The sequence below is a fragment of the Hemitrygon akajei genome, chromosome 16 (assembly GCF_048418815.1).
Source record: "Hemitrygon akajei chromosome 16, sHemAka1.3, whole genome shotgun sequence".
NCBI classification, from domain to species: Eukaryota; Metazoa; Chordata; class Chondrichthyes; order Myliobatiformes; family Dasyatidae; genus Hemitrygon; species Hemitrygon akajei.
In genome coordinates this window covers 23,908,314-23,923,978 of record NC_133139.1, presented here as the reverse complement: position 1 = coordinate 23,923,978, position 15,665 = coordinate 23,908,314, and the positions used below count along the sequence as shown (strand labels likewise).

Sequence of the window (15,665 nt, the reverse complement as noted above, 5' to 3'; positions counted from 1 at the left end):
TACATGTCAGATATAATGTTAGCCAAAGATAAAGGGTTACATAAGAGCATTCAAAGAAATGAGAAACATATAATCAAGACAAAGTCTGATAAATGGAAATCAGAATCATGGGATTACTACTGCTAGGGAGGCTGTCAACCCAGGTGTCAACCTGCTTTTAAAATTAGATATCCAAGCCACTGTAATCTCCAAAATATTTTTCCTGTATACAGCTGCATGCCTCTTCTTTGTTGCATTTTTGAATAGATGCATCAATAAAATCACTCAGTGATGAGGAACAGTTGTACATCCAGAACAAAGAGTGACTCCCATTTTTCTGCGTATGTTGCCTGACCAACAACCAAAAGGAATTGGAGGACTATACAAGAAAGTGGACTCTAAGAACTGGGTCATTCATGATTTTACTAAATGGTGGACCAGGATTAATAAGACACATTGTCCATTTCTGTTTCTATTTCTGCTGCTTACGTTGCTACTGTTGCATTATGGAAATTGTGTCAGATAGGTGATTGAGAAAACAACATAATTACAGTAGCCAAACCATGTTTCCCTTTCAAAATATATTTGTGGATAGATACTGCATTCTCAATATTACCTTGAAAATGAATTATGTTTCTTTGCATTGACTGGAGAAAAGAACAAGGATGGAGCAAACCCTACTCCATCCAATCCCTTAGCACGATGGCGGTCTCAGGTAATATTAGAGAAGTTAGAATTATCTACCTATTCTTAAACTTCTATTATTTGTACATATTCTCCTTACATATTTGCTTCTCTAATTCCTACTGACTATTCAGATTCAGTTTATTGTCATTTAGAAACCACAAATGCAATGCAGTTAAAAAATGAGACAATGTTCCTTCAGAATGATATCACAAAAGTACATGACAAAACAGACTACACCAGAAAATCCACATAATCCACATATTGGGGGGGGGGGGGGGTCTATAGTACAATATCAACAAAGTGATTACCCCCCTTTTGCTTCTAAGTTCTACTCATATGGCATCATTGGATAAATATCCATGCATATCCTCTTCAAGTGCTACTACTGTCATATTCTCACTAACCAAAAATGTAACTCCCCTACCCACCCTTTCCTCAATAACTATACTGTAATATCCCAGACTGATGAACCCATCCACGTTTATTATCCTTACCTATCAGTTTTCTTGCTCCTAAATTTTATCTGCTCTTCTTTGAAGTCTCTGCTCTTTCCTAATTTACATTAATTTTGACAACTGAATCGAAATAGTTTTCATGAAAATATTGCTTTAGCAGTTTCAAATATAACCGAAGCATTTAAAATAATTAGCCATAGCACATTATTATAACAATAACTTGTGTCTCACTCCTCTCTCTCTTACACACACACACACACACACACACACACACACACACACACACACACACACACACACACACACACACACACACACACACACACACACACACACACACTTCCATAAAAGTAAGGTTCCTTCTACTAAATTAAATCTGAAAGAAATGACTTGGTCCCCATTAGTTAAATCTCAGTTCCCAACATGAAATTACATTTAAAAGTAACTCCTTGACCTTGGGTACAGAAACTCTGCCAAAGTCAAAAAAGAGTTTCCAAAACAAAGACATAACACAACAGCAACTTCCTGCCCTCTGTCGGAAAGACTCGTCCTAGCCAGCTGTACAAACGCATGCTAATCCCATGGTACATAATGTCTGGAATATAATCGTGTAGTAAAATTTTGGAAGTTGTATTGTTATTCACTTTAAATATTTATTATAAATTAGAACAGTCAATGGGTGTATTTATTCTTCCACAATGGCTACACTTCACAACACACAGATTTAAATTCTTCCACTGCATCCCCGTTCCTACACTTTTCACCACTGCACAAATCATAAACAAAACTATTTTAAAGAGTTAGTGTCCAAGGTCAATTATCCTGTTAGCAGCAGGGCACTTCATCTGAGCAGGGTTGTAAACAGATGTCTCTCCTACCCAAATATATTGTTGCTATGTTTCATAATACTAAGGCACTTTCTTTCATTACATCTCCTATTCACATCACAGCTACATTTAGTGAACATCAATAAAATTTTTGTTAAACACTAAACCTGAGTTCATAGGAAAATGTGCACTATTCTTAAATCAAATGATTAAAATTAAATTATTAAATTCTTTGAAATTTGCCTTTTTCCTTTCACTTAAATAACACTAGAGAATACTTTTATAATAAAAGATATGATAAACAGGCAGTGAGTTTCAATATAAGCCTTTTTTATGGGACTGGACTAAGTTTTATTTGGGTTAAGAAGTCATTGAATAAACTAAGAATATAAGATGAAGCAGGTGTTATTTTGGTATAGAGCAGAACTAAAATTAGAATTAGAATTTTATTTCTTACATCCATCTCACAACATGAGGAAGTAATAATCTTTATACATCTCGAAGTATAAGACTAAACACTAAAAATTTGGTGTTGGTATGTTTGAATTAAGTCATCTCTGAAACATCAATCATTCTTAGTCCTTCAGATATTTCAGCACATTTTTAAAAATATATTTTATTCATAGATACAGCATGGAACAGGCCCTTCTGGCACAACAATTCTATAGAGTACTACCATGTTTACCATCACAACCTAAAATGAAAAAGAGCAATAATTCTGCAAATGCCATCCCAAAATGAGCAACTATGCTTTCAAATGAACTTATAAAAACTAGCCATCCATGGTACTGAATTTTAAAAAAAGAGTGCCTTCACAAATCCTTGGAAGTTCACATTAATTCTATGGGCCTCAAATATCCTTCAGTCTCACACTCAACTCCCTTTTTATTAATTTGAAGTTTATCAATAAACTTTTCAACCACGTGTATTCTCATAGCTTATCCCTCACTGTCACTTATGCATTGACTTTCAGGAAGAGTAGTGGGTACTATTTTCCTCTCCAATACCTCCATATTCCCAGTTAAAATGACTGAACACAAGGAACTAAAGGTCCATATGGGTTCAGTTGCACGATAATTTTACAGGCAAACAAGGTGATGCCCTCAAAGTTCTTACAAGCAGGAATTCCACATCTTTATGAGCAAGAAGCACAGAGATATTTAAGACGTAAACAGTGATAAATGGGAATAATTATAAGAATCACCAGAAATAATTAACTTTGCATCATACCCAGTTCGACAAGCACTGAATCTGTAGTTTTACCATTTTGGTACTCAAACCAACAGGTGTGAACCACAAAAGATTTTTCTTGATATCCTTACTTGTGAAATACAGTCTGAAACGTTTTCAATGTTGAGGGCAAAAATGGCATCTCTAGCTCCTACTAACAAGAGGCCATGTTCTTCACTCAACAGCAGTGTTGAATAATTGGAGATTCCTTGTTCAGCAAATGTTTTCAAGTTTGCATCTACAAAAGGTAAAAACATATATCTTTGCCAAAAATATTAAATGATAATATTGGGGACATTCTTAAGTCAGATATGCAATCAGATATAATCTGTATATCTGCCAATATACAGATTATGTGCAATCTAAAGTGATTATGTTCATAATTAAGATTGCTTGAAGGATAATAAAGTTACACTACCATGTGAATATTCATGTTGTCATTAACTGCAAATTATTTGCTTTCTGCTTTTTAAGTATCAGAACAGTGGGCATTTTCTAAAATAATTATGCTTCTCATAAATGATCTATTGGGTGTTTGATTAACTACTAGTTTCTGCTGTCTACAAAATTATTCTTCTAGAACATTTCTATGTATATGAAATGTATTTGCTTCTCTGTTATTCTGTACCCAGATATTTTGTTAGATTTCTAAGTAGAAGTACATAAGTATTGCATGAACTAACTATAATTTCATGAACAAGCAGTTTGTGAATTTGTTTGACAGTGGATGACAAAACCAAAGTATATCTGATATAGGAGAGATATACACATATCTAGGGAATTAAAGCAGATATTGAAGTTTATGACTTTTAAAAATCACAGATATTTGAAATTTGAGATAGAAACAGAAAATACAATCAGCAGGTCAGCCAACATCTATGGAAAGGGGAAAGCATTAATGTTTCACGTCTAAGGGTCTTTGTCAGAACTGAGAAAGAGCGAAAACAAGTTAGTTTTCATTTCAGAGAAATGAGGAAGGGATGAGACCAAAACAGGTTATTGCAGCAGTTAGAAGCAGATAATGCTTTTTTGTCTGTGCTATGTATTGCTAAGAGAAGAGCTATGGGACATCCCTAGTAGGCCAGGATGTACGTATGGAGAGAAAGAGAAGCTGATTTGAAAATCAAAATGCATAACTCACACCAATGGCTAATTTTGATACAGACTGAAAGAAAGAGTGAATTTATCTAAAGTTGGAGAATTTAACATTGCGCCCAAAGGCTGCAATGTGACCAGATAAAGTATTGTCTCCCATGCTTGCTTTGGGCCTCAACATAATAGGAGAATGAATGCTTTGCAAAATTATGCTCAGCCCACAGAAGTGACCTTGAGCTTCTGGTTGCCTGACACTTTAATTCAACATCCCACTCCCACATTGACATATGTTTGTTGTCTTAAATTCTCATCCAGATCATGGGAAATGATAAAAAAAAACAGATCAATTCACATAACTACAAAGTACCATTAGTGTTCGGGTGAAGAGGATTTGGAAGAATTAAGTATAATTTCTTAGACAATAAACTGTTCTTACCTTCATAATTCACAGTTTTTCTTGGTGTACAATCCAGTGTGTAAGAGGCTTGAGTATGTAGTAGAAATGTAAACAGCAGATTATGAAACAGGAACACAAAGCCCTTAATCATTTTCAGTGTCTATGTTTGGATAGTTAATGCTTTGGAACAGTCTTGCTGATAAACACATTTAAGGTAATAGTTAATCATTTCTCCCGAGAGCTTCAAGAACCACTTTGTTGAAGAGGTTGTTGTTCTGCAGGTCCAGGGTCCACATCCATCGCTACCATGGTGCCAGATTTGAAATGTATCTCCAGTAAAGTCATTAAAAAGTAAGCATTCAAATGAAAAGCAAGTTCCTAGGTTGCATCCTTCAATAACAGGTTGATGGAATCTTCCGTGAAGCATTAACCTGAAATAAAATTTGCTCTTCAGTATCTTTGTTAAGGTTCCCATTCTTCAATGCAAAAACTTTGCCTTATAATTTAAATCCTAAAAATTAAACTATCATTATAATAGCTTTCATAGATATTACTTCCTTGGAAAACCTAGAAAGATAAATGTAAACATTTTTATGACTTTTCTAAAAACTAATGCCTGTAATACAGAGAAAGGCTACTGCTGTTTAGGTTGAGAGTCAAACGAATTTTTTTGTGCTCTTGCACAAAACAAATATGCAAAAAATGTTGATTTCTATAAGCTTTGTAGCTAAAAACTGTACTTACCGTTTAGGAACAAAGTGGAACTCAGCATAAAACTAATTGCTGGGAGGACCTCAGCAGGTTGAGCAGCATCTGTGGGGAAAGGAACTGTCAATGTTTTTGGTTGAGGGGCTACATTGACACTTGGCAGTGGAGAGGGAAAACAGCCAGTATGAAGACGAGAGGGAGTGGGATGGGATGAGACAGGGTCCATTAGGTGATAAGTAGGCAAAGGGGAAATGAAGTACAACAAGCAAATGGAACCAGGTGAGACAGACATGCAGATCTTTGATGGGTGGATGCAGATAAAGGAAAAAAAGGCATATGGAGCCAGGTGGAGGAGGGAAGGGAGACACAAAGGCTGTCAGAACTGTAAACTGATGAGCAAGGAATATGACAATGGGAACCATTAGGGTAAAGATGAAGGGCAGGTGGAGAAGGGAGCAATGAAAGTGTATGATCGGGGCTGGAGGGGAATATGGGAGAGAGTTCTAAAATGGGTGGGACGTAGGTGGATTGAAAGGGTGAGGGAAAAATAATCACAAAAGGTAAGGGTTACTAGAAATTGGAAAATATGACATCCAGATAATTGGGTTATAGACTACTCAGGTAGAATATGAAGTGTTGTTATTCTAATTTCTCCGCTGTGTTACCCTAGCAGTGGAGAAAGCTGAGGAAGGACAGGTTGGTGTGAGAATGGGAAGAGTTGAAATGGCATCCAGCTTAAGTTTTGTAACTAGATTCCTGCCACGCAGCTGGTTCTAGGTAGATTTATAGCTTGATCTAACTGATGAGTTCCCCTCTTTATCATGTCTGTTTTCCAAACAATGTTCCTACATCACAGAATTAAAAATAGGGGAAATATGGGGAGGAAAAGGGAAGTGTCTAGTTGAAATGGAAATAATTAACAGCATACTAGAACAAAGGCTTTCAGTTCTTTGTGACATCTCACCATTAAGTATCAGGTGAGATATCACTGCACTCCTAGAACAAGGCCATAAAAAAGAAACAAGCATAAGCTATTCTGTTCCTTAAGCCTTCCTCCACCACTTACAATGATCATCACTGGGCTAACCTTCCTTAAAACCATATTCCTTTCCCATTTGTGCAGACTCCACAGTTTTCTGGAGAAAGGAATCCCAAAGATGGCCTTATGAAAAGAAGCGTTTCTTCCTCAACTCAGTCTTAAAATGGATGACCCTTGTTTTTGAGACTATTCTCTTTGATGCTAGACTCTCTCATGTGGGGAAACATTCACACAGAAATTATCCTGTCCAGCCTACAAACCTTAAACCTTTCAATAAAATTACCTCTCAGTTTTCTAAACTCCATTGTGTACACATCCAACATGATCACCCTTTTGACAAGCACCCAAATGGAAGATGATCCACAAAGTTAGAGCCCATGGCAAATTAGATCCAAAAGTACATGTAACATGAGACGGATGGTTACTTCAGTGATTGGAAGACTACGGTCAATGGTGTACCACGGTATTGGTGTAGGGAGCCTTGCTGTTTGTTTTATATATGACTTAGATAAGAATGAAGGCGGTACAAATGGAAAGTTTGACATGAAAATTGGCGTGACACTGATGATGGGAAAGGTAGTCTTTGTTATGAAAATGATACTGATCAACTGGAAAGTTGGGCACAGCAATGGAAATGTAAATTAATCCTGGTAAGTGTGAATGATGTGTATGAGACTTGGGCAGAGCAGACCTCTCAGTTGCTGGATGAGTGGCAGTGCTCTGATGATGAAAAAAATGACAGCAATTGGTTAAAAGTTTGAAGGGGCTGGCTGCTGACGTAGTGAGATCCATAAAGACAGAGAACCCCTTTGCTTTCTCTGTGGCCTACATGCAAGCACTAGAAAAGGAGTTTGGCGCGATGGGAAGCCCATTGGAGCTTATGACGGGGTTTCAGAACTTGTTTCAGGAGAAGTTTTCTACGTACATTTTTTGGCTAGAGAGGCAGCTAATTTGCTTACGGCGTTGAGGGGACATTCAAACGGCTGAGGTGAATACCTTAAGAATGGACTAGGTGGCGAAAGGCGCCCATTCGCTGGACCTGATTGCTTGGGGTCTCCGAATATCTCATAAGATGCGACCCCCCCCCCCCCCCCCCGTTTGTTGAGCTGATCAAAGAAGTAAGCGTGGAGGAAAATGCGATGGAGGCATGGGAGGCCTCCATCCGCAGGGTACATTCCTCAGTAGTGGTCCCCTTGGCTGAGGTAACCACTGAAAACCTACCCCAGGGAGTGGTGAAGGAGCTCGTGGCAGAGTTTAGGACTGAGATGTCCCAGTTGTTATCGGCAGGTGCGGCCCCCCAGTATGATAGAGCTGATAGGGAGGTGGACCCCCTAAGGAGATGAATTATGCAGAGGGCTGCTAGCGGCCAGTATTGTCTGTTATAACTATGGTAAAGAGGGACAGTCCAAAGTCCAAGACAGTAAAGAGGGAGTGTGATCAATGGGAAACTCCTCGGAGAGTGAGCCCCTGGGTACCTAAGCAGAGAGACCCAGTGAGGGAACAGCCTGGCATTTCGGGGGGAACACGTTCCCAGCAATATATCCAGGAACACCCTATTCCTGAAGGCTTAGTAGTGCCAAGCTCCAGTGTATCGCCATGGATTGAGGGTAGTTATGCTAGAGCCATACTTGACACCAGCTCTCAGGTTACTCTGCTGTACCGTTCATTTTACAACCAGTATTTAGCGCATTTATCATCGTGCTGGAGATCTGGGGTCTTAGTACGGATTATTATCCGTACAATGGTTACTTGTCATTGAAGCTGAAGTTTTTGGAGGTGGATGTGGGAGTAGCTGAGGTCCTTGTTACATTAATGATCTTTTGTCTGGACCCGGTTGAGAAGGACAAATCTTCAATTTTTGTGGGAATGAATACTCCTCTTGTGAGGAGTAGGAGCCTACAAGGAGCAAGTTGGAGAGAGCTTTCTGAAAACAATGCCCATTCACCCTGTGTTCCGAGCTGCTTTTGAGGAAATGCGTAGTCACACTGGGCAGGATGATGAGCATAAACAAGGGCCTGTGTGGTTCACTCAGTCAAAGTCAATCACGTTACAGCCTGGGGAAGTAGCGAGAGTGACTGGAAACCCCAAATTTCCAGGAATGCCTGAGGCCGAAGCCCTCTTGGTGGATGCTCCAGAAAACCACGAAAGGAGTCATGTTTACCTGCAGGGGCCCAAACTGCAGAAGCCCTTGGTTGTACAGGTGAACAGGATAATAGTGAGTGTCAGGAACACTTTGGAGTGGGAGGTCACCCTCAGGAGGGGGACGTCAATGGTGCATCTCTTCCCGGTGATGGTAATGTCTAGAGTCCCTGTGAGACAAGCTGGGGAGAAATTCTCTCCAAAAAGATGAAAGATGACTGCAGAGTCATTCAGCTTTGGGGCCTCCTGGTACCTGGAGGTTGGAAGAAGAGGTTGATAGAGTAAATGCTGAAGCTGGAAGATGTCTCTTCTGCTGATGAGTTTGATGTGGGTTGTTCCAAGAGCACCCGCCACACCATCCAGGTGACAGAGGACACCCAGTTCAGAGAAAGGTTGCGGGCGACTGGCGCCTGCAGAGGTGGAGGACGTTCAGCAGCATCTGCGGAAGTTGAAGGAAACTGAGATCATCACTGAGTCCAGAAGCCCTTATATGTCACCAATAGTAGTGGCCAGGAAAAAGAATGGGAAGGTACGGATGTGTGTGGACTATCAGATTCTGAACAGACATACAGTTCCGAGAATCAAGGATGCGCTAGCCTGCCTGAATGATGCAACGTGGTTCAGGGTGCTGGACTTGAGAAGTGGCTATTACCAGATACCTATGAGTGAAGCTGATAAAGAGAAGACTTAAATGTTAGGTATGTGTCTGATGTGAGAAGGGAGCTGAAAATGGCTGAAACCGAGGTCTTGGCTGCCAAGCAGAATCAAGGAAATAAGAGGAGGTATGATCAGAAAGTTAGGTTCTCCCAACTCCTGCCTGGTCCTCATAAAGAATTTGGGGCTACTGGGAAAGCACAAGTTGGCTGACTGCTGGACGGCTATGCCCTATGTAGTGGAGAGTTAGATGCCAAATATACCAGGTTTTCTGGGTGAAACCGAAGGATGGGAATGGGCCTGTCAAGTTCTCTATCAGAATCACCTTCTGCCTCTGGGACAAGAGGTGCGTGTTGACCCAGAGCCCGACCTGGACCCTACACCTTGTAAGAGGACTCTGCGGCAATGTGAAGAAACTTTAGGATCAGCAGCAGGAAAGATTTGACCAGCCCCACCCCTGAATGAGATACGGATTCGGAGGATGAGGAAATGGGGGTGCGGTATATGCTGCTTTTTGCTAACTCACCACTAATTTAGGAAGAGATTCCCAACCCTTCTCACGCTAAGGCAGATGAAATCAGGAGGCTATCTGTGGACAGGCAGGCTTGCAGCTGGACCATGAAGGGGGCTGGGCTCTAAAGTAACTGGGAATGAAGCTGAGCTCAGCCAAGTGGCAGAGGGACCTGGGTTGCCAGAAGGCATGAGTAATAGACATGGGGAGGCCTCGCCATGAAGACCAGAAGTATCCCAAAGAACGTATGAAACTGAAGACATAGATGATGAGATATGGAGGTCTCAAAGAATCAGGAGACCTCCAGATAAGCTGGCCTATGTAGCACCAAGGTAACAGAGGGTTGCGACTATCCCCCGGTGTGATGTGTCACTACCATTTACAAATCGATTGGAGGTTCCGACATCACAAAATTCCTTTGAAAACGGTGTTTTTAATGGCGAGATGACAAAATTATTTCAAAATCATGAGGACATGACTATTTTGGTGGGAGAAAAGTGTAATTCCCTGGTTCATATTTTTACTGTTATGCTGTATGTATTTCATTTTGGTAGCTCTGTAAGAGCAGTCTATTCTGTTTTCAAGCTTGTTTGCATTACTGTTGAAGATAAGAGAGAGAAGAAATGTGTGCCATCTGGTTAGGATGGTAGGATTAAAGGGAGGTTTCTTTGGTGAGGGACACTAAGGTGGGGCTTGGAGCTTTGCGAGAGGAGATGAAGAGAGAAGACGCTGGGGAGAACCGGTCATAGCATACAATCTGGTAAGAGACTCACTGGTTCAAGATGGGTTGCGAGCTACATTTGGAAAGTGATGTGAGCTTTCACATTGCCCTCGGGCCCAGTGCGTGATTGACAGAGAAGTTCAAGATGAACTCCAACTTGTTCAGATTTGACTGTTTAATTAGAATCGGCACTTTTCTTTTTGTTATTCTTTATTAACCCTTGAATTAAGATTCATAAATATAATTCCTTTAATCAATTGCAGTGTACTGTCTGTCATTTTGTGGCATTAATTTGTAACAGGGTAGCGAATTACACAGCATCCACACAAATTGGGGTTGGGGTGGGATCGAGTGCGCCTCAATCTCACGAGTTTGGCAGGGCTGGAGGTTGTCTTCCCTAGACTTACGCAGCCAAGGAGACCAGGGGGTTTCAGATGCATTCTGGTGGAGGGGACTTATTTAGTTTAGGACATATAGAATAAATGAGTATTGAGTATGAGGAACAGAAGGATCTTGATGTACAACTCCAAAGATTCTTGAAGATGGCAGCTTAGGTAGATGAGGTGGTGATGGCACATAGGATGTTTGTCTTCATTAACTGGGACATAAAATACATATCCAAGGAGCCTTGGAATAACTTTAAAAGCATTGATTAGACCATAAGTGGAATAGTGTATGTTGTTCTGGATGCTCCACTATAGAAAGGACTGGCTAGGTGTACTGAATACGATGCAGAAAAGATTTACCAGGAGTTGCCTGGATGACTTTTTTTTAAGTTATGAGGAAAGCCTACCAAGGAAATGAGGCCAGGTTTTCTTTGGAGCAGAGGAGGTGGAGGGAGGATCTGGCAAAAGTACTCAAAATTATGAGCTACACAGATTTGGTGGATAGTGAGGAGCTTTTTCCCATCTTGGAAAAATCTAATAACAGAGGGCATTGGTTTAAGGTGACAAACAAGAGGTTCAGAGGGGATAAGAGGAAAAAAGTTTTTAAACCAAGAAGGTGTTTGAAGCCTGGAAAGCATTGCCTAAGAAAACAATGGAGTCTAGTTTTCTCATAGTGTCTAAGAAGCGTTTGAATGAGCACTTGAATCATTGAGTCATAGTAATCTACAGATATAATACTGGTAAACAAGATTTGGATAAATAGGTACTTGATGGTTGAAATGGACCAAAGGGCCTGTTTCTGTACATTACAAGGTCAGCAGTCCACAGTACCATCCCTACAAAGTTCCCCCAAAACCATACACCTCACCCCCCCCAATATCAGCTATTATTAACTTAAAATTCTTCATATGTATATATGATACGTAGAGCTCAAAAAAATAGCTCATGCACTGTACTCTTCTGGGCCATTTCGATGGTCCTTAATCAAAACAATTAATTCAGTGCCCACTATTAATTAACAATGGCTAAATGTTATCACTGGTTATCAGTGAGCTGAAAGGTTGTTTGTGAATTGAGGGTTTCTTTAGGAAGATGAGAATCTAGCATCCACACATAATGGCCAGTGTAGTGAAATTCTGCTCAAGAATCATTCTGATATTACTGACATTAGCCTCAGCAAGGCTATTGGCCTCCCACTAGGTACGTAGGACCTTCTGGGAGTATTGCTAACCATGCCTCTCCTGACTCTTGCAGTATCATCAGTAGGTCACAAAGGTTTTGCATTCAAAGAGTAGTGTTGGTTTACAATTGCAATATGAATCAGAATCAGAAATCAGGTTTAATATCACCAGCATATGCCATGAAATTTGCTTATTTGCATCAGCAGTACATGTCCTGGGTGATGGTGGTCCCTAATGATGAATCCTTCCTTTCTTGAGGCATCACCTTTTGAAGGTTTCCTGAATTCTGGGGAGGCTAGTGTCCTTGATGAAGCTGCAGCTTTTTTTCCAATTCTGTGCAGTGGTCCCTCCGTACCAGATGGTGATGCAGTTAGAATGCTCTCCACAGTACACCTGTAGAAATTTGCAAGTGACTTTGGTGACACACCAATTTTCCTCAAACTCTTAATGTCATGACTTTCTGGTAAGTGCATCAGTACAGTCAGCCCAGGAGAGATCCTCAGAGATGTTGACAACCAGGAACTTGAAATTATTCACCCTTTCCACTTCTGACCCTTGATGAGGACTAGTGTATGTTCCCAAAACTTCCCCTTCCTGAATTCCGCAATTAATTCTTCGGTTTTACTGACGCTGAGTTCAAGATCATTGCTGCAACACAACTGAACCAGCTAATCTCTCTCAGCCCAGTAAGCCTTCTCATCACACTCTGAAATTCTGCCAACAATAGTTGTGTTGTTGGCAAATTTGGAGATGGTGTTTGAGCTAGCCACACAGTTGTGAGTGTAGAGTAAAGCAGAGCAGTGGGCTAAGCACGCATCCTTGAAATACACCGATGTTGATTGTCAGCAAGGAGGAGAGGTTATTTCCAATCCACACAGACTGCGGTCTCCCAATGAGGAAGTCAAGGATCCAGTTGCAGAGAATAGTACAGAGGCCCAAGTTTTGTAGCTTTTTGATTAAAATTGAAGGTATGATTGTATTGAATACGAACTGTAGTCAATTAACAGCAGCCTGATGAAATTTGCTTTTACTATTGTCCAGGTGATCTAAAGCCAAGTGGAGAGCCAATAAGATTGCATCAGCTGTAGACCTATTGTGGCAATAGAGAAATTGGAGCAGGTCCAGATTCTTGCTTAGGCAGAAGTTGATTCTCGCCATGACAAATCTGTAAAAGCATTTCATCACAGTAGATGTGAGTGCCACTGGGCGACAGTCATTGAGGCAGCTCTCTCTGCTCTTCTTGGACACTGGTATGACTATCACCGTTTTGAAGCAGTTTGGAATTTCTGACTGCAGCAGTGAGAAATTGAATATGTCCTTGAACACTCCCGCTAGTTGATTGGTACAGTTTTCTGAACTCTACCAGGGACCTTATGCCTGATGCCCTGCAAGAGTTCACCCTCTTGAAAGATGTTCTGATGTCAGCCTCTGAGACAGAGATCACAAGGTCATGGTTGCTGCAGGGATTTGCATAGATGAGGCTTTATTCTCTCTTTCAAAGTGTGCATAAAAGGAATTGAGCTCAGCTGAGAGTGAATCATCACTGTCATTCATGATGTTAGGTTTCACTTTGTATGAAGTATCGGTCTGCAAACCTGCCAGAGCTGACATGCATCTGACACTGCCTCATTTGAAATTGTTTTTTCACTTAAGATAGCCTTCTATAGGTTATACGTGGACTTCTTGTATAGTTCTAGATCACTGATCTTGAATGCCACAGATGTAGCCCTCAGCAGACTATGAATCTCCGGGTTCATCCACGGCTTTTGATTTGGGTATGTCTGGTATGTTCTTGAAGGTACACACTCATCCACACAGCTTTTGATAAAGTCAGTGACAACTGTGGCATATTTATTCTCACTTAAAGATGAATCCCTGAATATTATTCAGTCCACTGACTCAAAGCAGTTCTGCAAATGCTCCTCGGCCTCCCTTGACGATGCCTTCTTTGTCATCAGCCCTGGTGCTGTGGATTTTAGTCTTGGCCTATATGGTGGGAGTAGTAGCATAGCCAGATGGTGGTATAACAGTGGTCAAGTGCACTGGGTCCTCTGATTCCACAGGTGATATATTGTTGGTAGTTGTTCAGAGACTTCTTCATACTGACCTGGTTGTAATCCCTCTTAATGATAGGAAAGACATCAGGGTGTGCTGACTCCTGCCTATTGATTATGGAGGTTAGCTCCTCCAGTGCCTGTCTGATGTTAGTCTGAGGTGGAATATATGCCACTGCCAGGATGATGGCAGAAAACTCTTTTGGCAGATAAAAGGACCGTAGATGTGTCAGGTCAGGTGAGCAGAACTGTGACAGAACTGCCACATCTATGCACCATGATGAATTAATAATGAGTTAGAAAGCAGTCTCCACCACCTTTACCTTTAAAAACAGTCCTGTCTTTATGGTGAATGGTGAAACCATTGATTTCCAGCACTGCATCTGAAATGGTGGGTGTTAGCCATGTTTCCATGAAGCAAAGTACATGGCAGTCCCTGATGTCCTCATGGTACATCAATCTTGCTCTGAGGTCTTCAGTTTTATTTTCCAGACACTACATTCACCAGAAGGATAGTCAGGATTTGGAGTCTAAAACCTCTGCATATTAATTTTACTTGCAGCCCAGCACGCTTCCCTTGCTTCCTTTTTCTTAACGAGAAACTGCACACTCAACCTCAGTCTGTAGTTTGGGTTCCGTTGATTTTGAGTATTGATAGGTTTTTTAAAATGTCTTAAAACAAAGTTGCTTACTGAAGTACCAATGGCTGTGACTATGGATTTCAGCTGTATCAGTCCTAAATGGAAATATTTGATGATTCTCATCACAGCTATACACAACAGGTTGCCCCTTATCATGCCATCTTTCCAGAATTTATTCCAGAACCATTATTTTAGTGTCCTGGACCAGTGGTCTCATGTTTTGTTAAGCTCACTCTAAGCACAGCTACTGCTCCTTGTAAGATGAAACAGTTAATTTCCAACGAATATTGCTTTGTTTATTTTCTAGTCGTCAATGGGAGTCAGTCTTCAGTTTTTAAAATGTGAATGACAAGCAACAATTAGTTTGAATTTAAGACTATTATCAATAGAGCTGCTTAGCAGATGCTCTGCCTGTGAGAAGTAGGATGTAGCTCACCACACTTGGTTTACTAATGCTCAGAAGTGCAGTATAAGACAATAGGTTGTTTAATGTGGCTTGCTTCAAAACAGACAAGCTAACTAAGTTGCTTAGTTCAAAGAAGCTTGCAGACCTAATGAATAATATCATTTAGCGTATCAAATAGTTTACAGTTTTTGTTATAATTAGGAGTTTTATCCACTCAAAGAAGTTAGCTTTACAGCATTAGCTGAGATCTATGCCACCAAGAGACTTTTAGACCATTTATGTAAAAAAGGGTATCTGAAGAAATATATGAGTGTGAAGTCACTCAAGTAGAAGAAATTGTATGAATGTTGAGAGCAGTTAAGGCTTATTAGGAATGAGGTAAAGAACATCAAGAAGTTATGGAAGAAACACTGGGTGAACTAGAATCCATTTCTCTGGCTTCAATTTCTGGGACATATGCTTCATTCATCTGCATCATTGGTATGTCTTTTTAGTTTATAGGAATTGTATCTGTGTTTTGGAAATGTTTTAGAAATGATTTGCAATTTGAAAATG

General features: G+C 40.4%; 1 protein-coding gene across 8 annotated transcripts in view; it reads right to left on the bottom strand.

Moving 5' to 3' along the window:
- Positions 1-15,665, bottom strand: part of LOC140739829 (semaphorin-4E-like) — a 146,182-nt gene that overhangs the window by 43,647 nt on the left and 86,870 nt on the right. For 4 of the 8 annotated variants that reach the window (XR_012101760.1, XM_073068411.1, XM_073068409.1 and 1 more), the window contains exons 2-4: positions 5,415-5,483; positions 4,710-5,101; positions 3,271-3,416 (exon numbers count right to left, since the gene is read on the bottom strand). Coding sequence is in view for 7 of the 8 variants with exons in the window: in XM_073068411.1 (XP_072924512.1) it covers positions 3,271-3,416; positions 4,710-4,821 (258 nt within the window). In the remaining variant the exon portion in view is untranslated. Of the gene's footprint in view, positions 1-3,178; positions 3,232-3,270; positions 3,417-4,709; positions 5,102-5,414; positions 5,484-15,665 lie in introns of those variants that run through there. The other 4 variants (XM_073068412.1, XM_073068415.1, XM_073068414.1 and 1 more) reach the window with 4 other exon arrangements.